This window comes from Phoenix dactylifera, chromosome 15, assembly GCF_051530095.1.
Source record: "Phoenix dactylifera cultivar Ajwa chromosome 15, Ajwa_hap1_PhDact_Kaust_v1.1, whole genome shotgun sequence".
NCBI classification, from domain to species: Eukaryota; Viridiplantae; Streptophyta; class Magnoliopsida; order Arecales; family Arecaceae; genus Phoenix; species Phoenix dactylifera.
The window spans coordinates 25147236-25162065 of NC_143204.1; the positions used below are offsets into that span (position 1 = coordinate 25147236).

Genomic DNA, 14830 nt, shown 5'->3' on the forward strand with positions numbered 1-14830 from the left:
TGCCAAGCACTTTAGGCCGAATCCTATGTTGAGTAGAGCACTTCAAGTCGAACTCCCATGTCAAGCACTTCAGTTCGAGCTCCCAAGCTAAGCACTCTAGGCTAAGCATTCCAAGCTAAGTTTCCACATCGAGCACTTTAGACCGAGCTCCCAAAATAGAACACTCCCGGCCAAGCTTTTAAGCCAAACGCTTCAAGCTTAGCACTTTCGGACGAGCCTCCTACAACTAAGCTCTCAATGATGGACCCTCCGATGGTTGAGTCTCCGATGGCGAGCACTCTAGGCTGAGCTCCTAGGCCGAGCATTCATGACGTAACGATTTAGGAAGATCACTCTACTCTGATGTTTTTTATTCCCTTGCTATTTCTTCCTATTATTTCAAAGCCTTAACTCACTTAAGCATGGAAGGAGATCCGACAGAGTCTTTCTAGCAAGCTTTTCTCCTTTTTTTTATGTGCAAATTCGCGATTCTCTATGAAGGATTGGTGCTCCGCCTTCCACCATCGTGGGCTGAGCAAATTGATCAATGCCCTCTACGCCTTGAGATCATCGAACATAGTCAAACTAGATTTGGGTATCAACATCGATGGTGCCATATCATGATCTTATAAGTAAATTCCGAAGATTTTTCTATTTTTGAAGTTGTCATTTTCCATGCTAAACTGTCATTGTTGGCGATGTACCAATTCGATGGAAGAATAATATAGGTCTTGAAGGGGCACATATTACATCGTGATGGTTAGTAATCTACTTAATTGATGCATAGTCAATACAACTCTTGATTATTGACCATGTTGCAGCGGTTTATATTGTATCATCAATAGTCAATAATTATCAATTCTAAAGGAATATGTGGCACTTATTGGTCCTAAGAAATCATATATATTTTGTGATGCATTTTGGTATCTCTTGCGTTAAATGGAGACAGCATGGATCATTTTCTTGATGATAGTTATATACAACGTTAGCAGTGGTTGATTCGTGTAGCATATCAAGAGGCCAGGATAAAAAGGGAGGAAAAAAAAACTTGTGCATCTTTTACAATGAAATGCAACTTGACGTTTGGGATAGAAACGTCCGCTGCCGGTAGATGGGAACTTGAGAGTTGGCGTTAACCGACTAGGGTCGGGGGTGGGAAGTTAAATTTGGGGGCCGCCGTGTGCTGTGTTGCGGCCAGCTGGCAAATGCTGCGTTGCCAGCCGCACCACCCCCTCATCGTCCGCTTAATTAACGCACCGCCTTCTCATCTGAGAACTCGCCCTTTCCTCTGTCCTTTGGTTCTGGGCCCTGCCCGCCAATCGCATTTAACCAAGGGAACGTTGCGGTCCCAGGCCCCTGCACCCAACTCACTAAATTCAGCTCGAGTGCACCGACATCCATGATGAATGTGGCCAAAACTTAAAAGTGAACGGGCGACCGAAGGCGTAACAATTTATTTCTTCCGGGAAATCGGGGTACCGGCATCTTTCCAATTTCCATTTATTTAGGCCAGCGTCCCGCGGTATAATTCCGTTCGAGCAGCACGAACGGCGAGGAAGGGTGATTCGATGGGAGTACGTTTCATTAGTTCCATGGTAACAATAATCGCGTGAAAACCCTTTTCTAAAAATTATTATTTTAATTGATGTTTTGAAAAACGATAATATTAAACCTTATTGCCACCGGCACACTGCACGGATTTTTTTTATAAAAAAAGAAAAACGAATTCCTTCGCAACCAAGCATTTTCTGGGATATTTTTGTCGTAATATCGTACGTATGACAATGGCCAATGGGTGAATATAATCATTTCGGTTTGGAACGGCGTAATCCTCCATGATCGGTACGGGGGGATGCGGTGGATGGCAATCAAATTAATTTCCACTGCTCTACTCTGGTGGATAAAAAGCATCGCATTTACGAGCCGAAGTAAAGTTTCAGAAAGACACAATCGGAGCTCTCATGCGTGGACCAGCGTTCGGGGTGATCTGTAAAGATTTTTTCCCTCCTTTCCACGGGATTCAAGTTGCGGGGTTGTTAGGTTGACATGGGTTTGTTTGAGCCATATTCTAACAACCTAGAAAGATCGTTAGGATGAAGGCTGCGTGAATAAGCTGAACGGATTGAAAAGGATGATTCAAAATAAATGAACTACCGCTTGATATTTGACAGGCTGGGAAAAGTTCAAGGGGTTACGACCAAGTTAGGACGTATGCTCATTCGAAGTGCACTTCAATAATACAGACAATAGCAGTAGAGACTTATTTAATACTAAGTACCAAGCCTAAAGCCGATCAAGTTTGGAAGAGATGCAGAAATTAAACCCTCTACCCAATGTGGTGTGAAACTTGGACGGTTTTGGGAATGTGGAAAATGAAAAACAATCGGTTCTAACCGCTGGAACCACGAGAGAAAAGTGGAGATAAAGCATGAACATGTGTCAGCGAAAGAAGTACGCAGTTATCTGATTATTAAAAATAGATTGTATAAATCTTCGAATGTAATTTCGAGATGAGGACCTTAGCCAGTCAATCAGTTATCTGTTTATGTTATCTTTATTTTCTAGTTGCTTTATTTTTATCTTAGTTTATAAGACAACTGCTTAATGGTGAAAGTTCTTGACTCAAGGCTGTAGGATCCACTACCACTTGTACCTCTTTCGGACTCCAACACCAGCGTCTCGCTTGTGTAATCGTATGATCCAGCCATGAGGATTCATTCCGCACCCGCCATCCAACCCTATTTGAGGGAGAGAGGATGCTCTTGTGGAGCCAACACGGCCTTACCCAAATCGGCCACCTAATTTGCGAATCAAGTTGGAAATCTAGCCTAATCTTGCTCGATTTTCCATATAGGTAGTAAAGAGACAAAAAAAGCTTGCATAGTAATCACCTTGTCCATTAATGAAAGTACGTGGATTGCATCACAATTCTTTTATCCTTCTGTCCCAGCTTCTAGTCTTTGCTTATCACGGTTAAAGTGTATATAGACTTGTTCAACAGGCAGGCCGAGCTGGGCTCAGCCTAAGATATCCCTAAATTATTCAAGCCCAAGCTTGCCCCGGCTCAACGTCCAAGTCTACTTTCCAGGCCTGAGCTCGATACTTATCGGGCTCAAGGTTTTCGGGCTGGGCTATAGTCACTCTCCCTCTAAAAAAATATGATATGCACCCAGTCAAACCTCACGACGCTCGTCAATCCCCTGGCAAGTATAGAGGACGCCCTCAACGAGTGATGAGGTCCAACTCCAAGACCTCAATCTCCTTTATGACCAGATTCGTATACTATGGAAGCGCAATCTCGTGAATGTTCTCCAAATCCTTGGAGATGAGAAGGACTCGGCCAATGGGGGCTACATTTTTCTTGGCAGTACGAGTAGGGTGGGGGTTAAAGGGGAGGGTGGGGAGGCCGCCAACAATAGGGACCGAGGGAGGTGGGCAGCATGGCGGCAATCGTCTGAAAGAGACTTGATGAGGTAGAGAAGGGCCTAGCAATTGTTGACAGAACTAGGATCAGAGCGGGCGGCCGGGCGAAGACTCCTTTTGTCGAATTAGTGAAGAGACTAAAGGAGGCGAAAAGCCGAGGAGAGTAGGGCCCAGCAATTGCGGACAGAGCCACAGTCGGAGAGGGCAACGAGGGGAGGAATGTTTTCACCGAACTGATGGGAAGGCAAGAGGACACGAGCAGGCTTGAACGAGGGGTGGCAAGATGAGAAGAAATGAGGAGGTGAGGGAGGCGATAACCCTAGCCGCCACTGTCTCCTTTCCTCAAACATCAAATGAAGAGAACCGATATTGGCCTGTGGGCATGGGGTGGGCTAAAGGCAGTAGGGGAGCTAACCAATTTGTAATTAACAATGTATTATACTATTATGTAATGTAAATATATAACTAATGTAAAGGATATGAAAATATATAATTATATATCATATATAATAAAACCGGGCTCATACTGGGTTAATGTAAACCCAAGCCTAGCTCGTTTAAAGGATGGGCTTAAACATCAGGCCCATCTAAAATGTTTCAGGTTAGATTGGCGGTTCGGGTTTTGAGCAGGTCTACGAATGTGCAAGTATAAATGCCACCTGGTTCAGGAACTTGATCATGGCACTATGGCTTGGCATGTCATGTATAGCTTATCTTAGACCATTGAAGGGTATGGTGTACAGCAATTGATTGTTAAAAACTAGGAATCACTAAGATACATTTCTAGCATGTGGAAATGAAATAGAGATTCTAGAAAGACTTTATCTCTCTGGGATGATGAATGAGAGCTATGATCATCAATTGGCTAGAGATCCCAAATGCAATTCAAAGTTACGGTAATACGAGAAAATTGGATCCTGGTAGGTTTCTTTAAATTAGATGGGAACATCATGGCATATGTTGGGTTTATGTGTTGAATCTTCTATATCCATTGAGCTTAATTCAAGTTCGTCATTCTAGTCTTTTCCTATTTTGGAAGGCTAGATGACAACAAATGTGGGGATCTGACATCTTGGAAGATGCCATCAAACGGCATTATTAGATCCAGACTATTAGCTAACATATGCAGGAGGCAAATCAATTAAGTGTCTCGATTAACTATGCATTAATGTAGTCCTAATCTGCGACAAATTAAGAACAATTCTATCTATTTTTTCCATTCCATTGTTGAATTTCCTTTCCCATGAATCATTGCCTAAGCTTTAAATCTTATAGAGATACGTTTTGGAAGCAAAAACATATCTATTATTACAAGGATATTTTGAAAAGGGTATTTTGAGAATAGAAATTTTTTCACATGCAATTGTCATGCTTATATAATTTTGAGGATCAAACTTGTAACCTCATATATTGAGAGTATAGTTGTAATATACATCCTCCACTAATTTTAATGTTACAAGATTAAAAATCGAAATCTAGATTGTTGTATGTGATCTGTAAGGCATGAAAACACTTGTGCGTAATATATAAAAACATGTTTTTAAGAAACTCATAGAATACATGTAACCGTTTTGATTTGTACTTTTCAATGTTGGATTTTGAAATTCATAGTGGATTTAACATCCTCTCTTTGCACGTTATATAGAACTTGCATTATTGTGGTCCTGAATGGGTTTGGAGTTCACTGCCATGCAAGAAAGAAAAAAAAAAAAAAAAACAGAATCTGAAGCTCATGCTTAACGTTAACTAGCCGTCTCGAGATTTTATTTACGTAAAAGCTCCTTGACATTTGCCATACGCACGAATCGTCGAGCACCATCTGACCATGGATAAACAAATGCACACGAAATAGCTCGTTCGGGGTTTCGGACTCAAAGACCGCGCTTGTTTATCGCGAGCATAAACTACATGATCAAGTTGGTGCTGCGAATTTGAAGCCTAAAGTGAACTAAGCGTGGTGGTCGTCATCCATCTATCCAGCTAACAAATTGTTTATGCTGCAGATGGGTGCAAGGCTGGATATTCGTGCATGGTCAATGTGAGAGAATTCCTTAACAAATAGTGATAGCACCAACGACATGATGAAGGTGGTATCATGTTGATGATAAAAGTCACGAGTCTTATTTTTTAAAAAAATAATAAAAGCAAGAATTTCTTAACAAATAGTAAATAAAAATAACAGCATCCAACGTGCTGTTTTCTCCTCTTGATTTCTGTAATTTTATCATTAAAATCAAAAAAATAAGGAATGACATCAGACAGGATTCGATGCCAGCTTGTTCTCGTTGATTAGTCGATGCCGCGGAATTTGTTTCGCATTGGTTGCTATGTATTGAGAAGGGAGAATAACATAAAAAGCTACAATGGGAGGAAGCGATCCATGTCAGACGCCATTGCTGGAAGAGAATTTTGGGAACATGTAAAGGAGCATGCAGGATGCGTATGCCATAAATTCCGTTTTTCTTTGCCTGCTTTAAGAAATGAGCGTTCGTTGGCCATATGCAAATCTAAAAGTTATCCATGTGTGTTACGCTTGCCTCGACATTGAAGGTGGAGTTTGCAGGCTACGACGGACCTAATTGTGCTCTATTTGGGAACTAATTTTCCATGAGGCTGGATCACTGTATCAGACTTGATATGTTTAAGTTCAAGCTTGCTCTTCTTAACTCCAATTCTTTTATCAGATTTATAATAGTCTTGGCCGAAAATTGAGTTATTATTTGAAACATATGGCTGCTGATTCATCGCCTCAAATATAGAGATTGTTTGAGAGTAGAAGTTAAAGAGTGGCAATGGGTTTGGCGAGCGAGGTCAAGCAAAGCAGCAACATACAAAACTTCGATCCATACCCGATATAGATCTTTCGTCCCTTATCCATCTTTACAGGTTATTTTTTTTATTTTTCCTTGTTTACAATTTCACATGACGGCAGCCTATTGGGCGGCAGAAATTGACCTGACCCGAATCCCAATTTGGATGGGGTTTGAGTCAAGAGCTCTTAGTTAGGGTCAGGTAGGGATCAAATTTTCAATGGATCCAATATAACTGAGAGTTTTGACCCATCTCGATTCTCGAGTCATCGCAGTGTAGGTCTATTTCAACCAAAAGAATTTAGGCGAGATAAAAAAAAACAAAAAAAAGGAAGAAAAACAAAAAAACGAGAAGCTGAGGAAGAAGCCCAACAATAACGGACGGAGAAGGAAAAATTGCAGTTTGATAATGGGCCGGAAATCGGGCTGCGGACCAGATTTATTTCATATGTTCTGCACTGAAACCCGGCCCATGAAATGGCACCCGTTGATAGGGAGTCCAATGCGCGCTGGAATTTGCTAAGGGGCCTGACGGCCCAACAGCCCAAAAGGCCAACCGGGCGGCGGGGCGCCTCTCCTCATCCACGCAGGACCACGCCGCCTCCATAGACCATAAGGATAACACATTGGGAATTAGGGTTTTGCTCAGGTACACATACCCAATCCCAACCGTCGATGCCCGAGCACTCGCATCCCAACCCTCCATATCCGCCCGGGTCGCGTCTATAAACTAGGAGGAGAGCCCTAGCCACCCAGCTCAAATTTGCTGCCGATCTAGGGCCTTCTTTTCCGTCTACTAATATCCCGGAGGAGGTTTGTTGCTTCTCTCTCTCTCTTCGTTTGTTTGTGGCATACCTAGGAGGAGGGGTTTCTTTCTTTTTCCCCTTTCATGCGCCTATCTTCTTCGGGGGGTTAATTGATTGCTTGGAATCTCGATCGCGCAGCTGCAGCCGGTGCGATCTGATCGATGGCGGGAGGTAATTTCCTCGGCAGGATTATCAGCTACGTCGTCAACGAGCTCGTCGTTGAAGGCCTAGCCAACAAGTAATTTTCTCCATCGTCCATTTTTCTCAAGTCTTTTTTTTCTCCCTGATTGATTTGCCGTTGCGCTTGGTATAAAAATCGTATCGGTGGATGGCTGTGGTATTCGTTCTATGTATTAAGATTTTTGTGATATTGCCCTTCCGAATGATAAAATAATTCGAGAGTCATTTCCTTTTTTTTTTAAAAAAAATGTCTTTTAAATTGTTTTCTTGGTGCTTCTTTATCTGGTCGACGGGCGGGCACTTTACCCTTTTTTGCTCGATCGATTCGTTCCCTTGAAGCTACATCAAAGATTTTTCTATGCACTCGTTTCCTCTCCTTTTTCATTTATGCCCCGTGTAGATTTGCTTCTGTACACAGTCTGGGGAGATCCGAGAACATATTTCTGTTTTCTTTTCCCCTTTTTTCTTTTTGAACGCCGATTTAGGTTTTCCTTTAGTGTATTTCATTTTTTTAGCTCCATGTGCGCTTCATCATCTGGTCATTGAGGATGTGTCAGTTCCCAATGGACTCGTTCCCTTGAAGCCATATAGATTGTTGTAATCCTTGCCATGCCCTTTGCCGGCATCTGTGTCTATCATTGATCGTCGGCATCCTGCATCAATTACATACACTTCTTTTTAATATCTATCTATCTATCTATCTATCTATCTATCTATCTATCTATCTAGCTATCTATCTATCTATTTATATGTGTGTGTGTGTGGGGGGGGGGGGGGGGGGTATTTGCGTATATCTATATCTGTGGTAGAATGATAATATACGCGTGTTTGTATATTATTATTTGATAAAATAGCTCCCTCTATTCAAGCTCGAGATAATGCATGTTTGTATGTGAGTGTAATGGGGTTTCGACTTTTCTAGATGTCTACGTGCTTCTACTTATAATGATCATTGATTTGTTTCCAAGCGTATTGGCATTCCTGGACAACGTTGATGAGCTTACAGACCTGTAATGATTATGGCGGAGATGATCGCATAATCAAAGAACATCTAAGGGACTGAGTTGTCATTTTGTTTTCTTGCATGGAGATTTTGGTTGTATTATTTTAATCAATTACTTGTTTGGGTATCTATTTTTGTTTTTGTAAAAAAAATTCCTTAAGCTCCTAATGGAGATGTCAATCTGGATTCCTGTCCTGCATCTAATGCGAAACGGTCTCTCAAAACGACAGTTTCTTTGTGAGTTTTCACTACCTGGTCTTCTTGTATAAATGATTGTTTTATTTTGTCAGAGTGCTTCATTGATGTTTGAGCCTATGAATTTCTTGTATTTTATGGGCCTTGTGAGGAAGTGAAGCAAGAAAAACAAGGCTCCCCTCGCTATCCAATGCACATCTGCTTTGTTGCATTTGGACGTTGGGGAGCTATATGTCATACTATTTATTTTGAATATGTTGGTCATATGAATCTATGATTTATTGAAAGTAGGACATGAAACTATGAGGTTTGGGGAATGCATCAGCTGTTGTTTTACATTAGCCATTATGGTCAGCAGTCTGGATTCTTAATTTACATTTGTGTATTGAAGTACTAAAAAATATTCCTCCCTGTCGTGTGATGCATCTTACTGCATTCTGGTATGGCACCTTTTGGTGGCACAGTGTTTTCATCTGTGCTAGTCAATTTTGAATTGTATGCTAATGATATGAGATTTCATGGTTAAACCCATGATATCTGTGCAGCCCAACATTTCAAAGGTTTGCAGTGCGAACATCAAAGAATTTAGAAGAACTTTCTACCAAAGGTAATTTACTTTTGTTGCTTGCTCTTTGGAACTTCCGTGGAAGTTCAGGTGATAAGACAGTTAATGAGAATGGATGTGCTAAAAGTTTGTTAATTATTACTTTCAAAAACACTGTTCATGTAAAGCTCATGTGAGTAGTTCTTTGAGGGAATATTTATTACCTATCTATGTAAATAAGATCCATCTGGGGTATATTATTCGAGCAAGTGAATTATGAGATATACCATCATGTATCTTAGTTCAGAGGTCTATATAAGTTATACATGACATGCACAGAAAGCCTCTGTTGTAACCTATACATGACTTCCAGATATTTTGCATGATAGTTTCACAAGCAGACACTTGCCTGATAAACTTGTTTTGTTCAGTTATACTTGTAGAGATGCCAACAAATTATTTGATCAGTTGGCTAATTTTGGTAAATCACTCCTGCAAAAGTAATTCAGCTAGATGGATTTGAAAAGGTGTTTGGCTGGCAGAGATTGGATTTTTGTATGACCCGCTAAGTTGGATTTAAAAGTTAAGATTTGATGAGGATATTACATGCAACTTTTTGAGTTCTGGTAATCAATACATGATCTGCTTGGTGTTTTGTTGTCATGGCAGCTACTCAGGCAAGGGAGGAACTAGTTGAGCAATTGAAGGATGTAACCAAAAATGTTGATGTAAGAACTTCCCCTGGAAAAGAGCTTTTTTTAAAATCAAGTCCTCTGTCTCGTTTTCTTTTAAATAAACCAAAGTTTTCAGAATTTCTGATTCATCACTAGAGTTGTAGGAAAATGTATTTTTGATTGTATTACAATTTTTTGTTGCAGTCATTCAAAAGGCAATGAAGGCATCTAAAGCTTTGATCCATGAGTTTGGTCAAGAAGCCCAGATGTGCTACTAGATGGTCATATTGCATGGTTGAAATGCACCAATTTAGACGTGGTGTCCGTGTTAATATTATTGTATTTTACTCCACAGGTTCTTAACCCTTTTAGTTGTAAAAAGAGCCATGCTGCTGAACCTAGCGATGTGATTGTAAGTCTTCCCCTTTTTTTGTACAGATTTTATAGCTTGTCAGGTTTCAATTTGGTGGTATGGCAATTAAATACCCTGATAAATTTCTCAGGTGGTTCTAAAGCTATGCCGGCGGTGTTCCATTTGTCACAACTTTTGTATGTCAATTTGGATCTGTTACCCATTTTTGATATGTTTATCCTCGGGCAAAGCATGAAACATCTTCGGGGACGGTTAATGTTGTTGAGATGAGAGGAGAGGAGCTTCGCAGGTGGATAATCCCTCGGGGCTCTATGCTGGAACAAGATTAATTTCATCCTCCATGCTCTACTTTGCCCATTCATTTTCTACTCCTGTCTTGTTTTGAATTTACAAGTGTTTGCTTCAGCCTAAATGTCACAAATGGGGCCTAAGAGTGCTTTTTGTTCTTTTCACATCCTGTAAGTTCTAAAATGGCTCCAGCAGCAGTCGATGTATTTCTTTCACAGCTTGTGGTTTGTGGGGCTGCTTTATACCGGAACAAATGGGGTTAGTACATAGTTCTTTTGTTTGGATCATTGCAGTTAGGCCTTGTAAGTCGGCAGTTTCTCAGAGTCCACGCCCTATTACTTGAATTCCATTGTACCTGGCGGCTGTTTATCTCTTCGAGTTCCATAGAAGTCTGAAGTTCTAGGGTCCTAAATGCTGGGGTAATTTATCGTAATTCTTAGATGGAGAACATGGATACTTTTTAGATTTTTGCTTTCCCATTGTGATAAGGTGCAAGTTTAAGCCTGCCGTATATGTGGCATGGCGTAAGGTGTGGTCGTTTGGTTTCTGCAAACGCAGGCACGAACTCTCTCTCTCTCTCTCTCTCTCTCTCTCGCTTCCAAATGCAGGTTATAGGTCTATAGCTCTCGGTACCGCTGTCAGAGTTGTTTATGAATTTGTCATTAGGTTTTATAAAGTTAGTGAGGAAAATTGACAAAGGTACCGAAAAGTACTTAGGGCCTTAGGCCCTGTTTTGTAGAGCTGTTTGTTATAATAGTTTTGCTGAGTAGCGCTGCTGCAAAACTTAAATATATATTCGTTAAATAAATCGAAAAAATATTTTTGATACAATAAAATGATATATGATATAATGTAATATAATATTATATTTATAGTATAATATAATAATAAAAATATAAAATATTATAATTATTAATATAAATTAATTTTTTGTAATATAATATAATATTAAATTATTCATAAAATTTTGATGTATTATGATATAATGTAATATAATATTGCATTTATAGTATAATACAATAATAACGATATAAAATATTATAATTATTAGCATAAATTAATTTTCTATAAGATAACATAATATTAAATTATCTAATATAATATATTAATATATTATGATATTATATTATATTTATAGTATGACAATAATAAAGGGATAAGATATTTTCATGATTATAGTATAATATAATATCTATAATATAATATAATATTTTTATGATTATAAAAGAACATTTTGTGTAATTGTTATATTTTATTACCGATATTTCGATCCAAAAAAAAATATTATAACTTAAAACAATTTTCTAATGGAGCCTAAAATAACTTTATGAAATTTTTACTAAACATCCTTATTTCATTTAAAAGTGCTTTTGGAGGAGTAGAAAGTGTTTTTTTGTCCCTCCAAAAGCTTTGCCAAATGGAGCCTTATGCCTCAGTTTGAGTTATGAGCATGAGTCGTGCAATTTTCTTCCGCAATTGACTGGAATGATTTTGCATATCATCACCTGTTAAGATAGAAGCTATTGTTATTTTTGTTCTTCAATGTGATTTCAACATTGAAAATTTTTCTCCTGAATGATCGATTAAAAAGAGAGACAATTCTTTCAGGTTGAATTCCTCTTCTAGACGCCATCGAGAATTAGGTGCTCTTTCTTGTAGGGATTAAATGACAATTTAGGATCATTTTTTAATCCTTTCATGAACTATAACTTTTGGTATTGTTTAAAAAATATTGCGAGGATCTGTTAGGGAGTGTACTTGGTCTAGGGGTGCAAATGGGTCAGGTCGAATCATGAGTGATCCCGACTCAACTTGATTTCTTTTTTGGATCTTAATTTTAGATCCAGGCCTAACCCAATAGAAGATTAGGTCAGGTTAGGTCCATGTATAACTTGGTCCCAATCCAAAAAATTCGGGTTCGGGTCGGGTCAACCCATCTATGGCTTCAAAATTTGTTTGCATGCTCGCAGGCCCAAAAATTTGTACAGATTTAGATCGGATTGGGTTGTAGGATTGAAAACCCAAAATTATCCAAATTTACTGAATTTAGAGTAAATTCAAACCCAATCCAAAAAATTAAACGGATCCCATTTTAGAACCCGACCCGACCCCGCGGGTCCTCCAAAATGGGTTTGGTTGGGTCTAAGCAGGTTGGGTCGCAGGTCAATCTGACCTATTTATATCCTTAATTTGGTCCCACATCGGCTATATCTTGAGTAGATCTTGGGTATTTGTACAGGGCCAAAGAATCCAAATAATATATGCTACATAGCTTTTTTGGGTGAGATGCTGAATCGTTACAAATGGTATCAAAGTGGATCTAACTTATGATCTCTGAATTAGAAGATACTACAGCACAAGCCTATTGAGATTGCGGTTGTGCTTATGATTAGATTTGAATGGATTTGAACTCTTAGCCCGATGAGAACTCTCAGGCTTAAACGAGGAGTGTGTGTGAAGATTCGTACGGTTAATGTATTTAGTCTATATCAATTATGCATTAGATAGATCTTGAATATTTATAGAGAACCAAAAAACTCAAATAATATCTTCTAGCTAGTTTTTGTTGGATGGCATCCTAAACCGTTGCAAAGTATTTTGGTGACTTTTCAAGCAAAAAATACTTAGAAACATCAATGGATAGTGCTTTTACCAGAAAAATGTTAAAGAAGCATTTTTAGGAAAGCTAGAAAATGTTGCTTCATAGTTTCTCCTCTTTTTGTAATCAGAAACAACGTCAAATATCCCCTCAGCAAAGCTTTGCCAACTTTATTTGAAAACTGCGACTTATGGACCCGCAAGTAGTCAAATTTCATTCAGGATCCTTTTAGCAGATTTTCCCACAACCAACTTGAAACCACTAGGGTTGCCAACTTTGTACATGCTCTAATTAATTTTTCAGATGCTTTTGTGAAAATTATATGGACAGTGCACCATTTTTAACCCAAAGTGTTTACCCACGATGACACCCGAGAGACGTGCTCGCTCAGCCATATGGTGGGGTGAGAGCATGATTGGTATAATAGAGCTTCAGTTGAAGGTTCTGATGAGAGTTAAGGCCAGAGTGATGAACATCATGGAGAAGTTGGCGGAGTCATCTAGAAAGTATTATGGCATAGGCCTAATAATTTAAGAAGACGGCTAATATGAACTACAATGGAACATGCTAGAAAGATCAGTGATAGGATAAAGGCTGATCAAGTATATGGTTATCAATTTGACAAAAAATACTGGATCTAGCCGTTAGGATGGATGTGAGCAGTGGAGGGCAATTGGTGCCAAAAATGTCAAGAAAAGTGGAGGCCAAATATGGAATGACATCATAAAATGGATATAATCTGAAAGACAGGACACTTTCAACATATCCATGAAATCAGTTTATCTTTATACTTACATACTTTTGCTTTATTTTTAAATTTCATGCTTGTAGTTTACCAGTAGGACTTTAATTTACCCATAAGAGTAGTAGTAGAAATATTTTGATCATGACTCTGGCTACAACTTATCCTACCCTATTCTCCTTCCTTAAAACAGAAATTGACAGTACTAAAAGTTCTTAAAAGTCAAGGCATTTAGAACCAGGCTACTTTCATTATCTTCTTTCTGATCCTATTTTTGGCTAATCTAACGATGGTGACACGACCACGCATCTACTGCAGCCTAGCTACCAGACTTTTCACTCCTCTCCATACAGTCGAAGCAAGAGCCAATGCCACCAAGTCTCTTCGGCACACATCTCTCTCCCCCTCTGACGGTTGAAAGGAGAAGGCAGCAAACACTAAGCAAGGGTAACTTTTTGTTATGTCAACTTGGAGCTCTATTCTGCATACGTTATGAGTCAAGTTTCAATAAAATATTTGATGGCACAATTCAGTCCTCGAGTGAGATTGTGGTAGGAGGTAGAAAAACCAAACAGCTTTACAGGTATATAATCCTCTGGGGCCTGGGTACCTCAGTGAAATGTCATTGCATCCTAGTGCTTTTGGCAGAACGCCGAAACCGCTTTCTTCTTAGTCGTTGCTCGTTGGTTTTTCAAGATATTATTTGTGAAGTATGAGATGATTATGACTTAAGAGGCAAGCCTACCGTATGTTATTTTCAGATTTCAGGTTTTGCTGTTTCTTGAAAACAAACTGCTTCATGCCGTACTGAGAATGTGGCCTATCAAAGTGGCTTCGAGGAGCAAAATTGTAGCAGGCACCCTTGGGTTCTAGACTCGAGTTGAGCAGGCATTTCTTGAAATTTTGGTTTTTTATCAGCTACCGTAACACGCCTTAGATCAACTCATCGGACGGATTGGCTCTGCATCTATTGGTTTTGCCTATCAGATAGATAGCACACTTGGATTACTTCGTTCCGTTTCTTTTGTTGTAACTGCATCCAACTTACCTCTTTCGCATGCTGTGGTGAAGTGAAACATAATGCGCACCAAGTCTATCAGCTGAAAGGGTGCATTAAACCTTGCAGGCCCGACATCAATAAATTTCTATACTTTCTCACTTAAGGCTCAGGTAGACAAAAAATTTACCAGGATCTCCCTTCTAAAATGCTAGAA

General features: G+C 39.3%; 1 protein-coding gene and 2 non-coding genes across 3 annotated transcripts; all 3 read left to right on the plus strand.

The window, feature by feature from the left end:
* Positions 1-6889: 6889 nt before the first annotated feature.
* Positions 6890-10542, plus strand: LOC108511872 (UvrABC system C protein). Its single transcript, XM_088711839.1, has 6 exons — positions 6890-7025; positions 7157-7256; positions 8942-9003; positions 9610-9668; positions 9819-10026; positions 10118-10542. The coding sequence occupies exons 2-5, from the start codon at positions 7180-7182 to the stop codon at positions 9834-9836; spliced, it is 216 nt and encodes a 71-aa protein (XP_088567965.1). The 5' UTR covers positions 6890-7025; positions 7157-7179; the 3' UTR covers positions 9837-10026; positions 10118-10542.
* LOC113460997 (small nucleolar RNA SNORD25) lies at positions 8183-8267 on the plus strand. The gene has a single exon (XR_003382853.1). It is a non-coding gene; the product is annotated as a small nucleolar RNA SNORD25 (small nucleolar RNA).
* Positions 8492-8631, plus strand: LOC113460998 (small nucleolar RNA snoR136). Its single transcript, XR_003382854.2, has one exon. It is a non-coding gene; the product is annotated as a small nucleolar RNA snoR136 (small nucleolar RNA).
* Positions 10543-14830: the final 4288 nt, after the last annotated feature.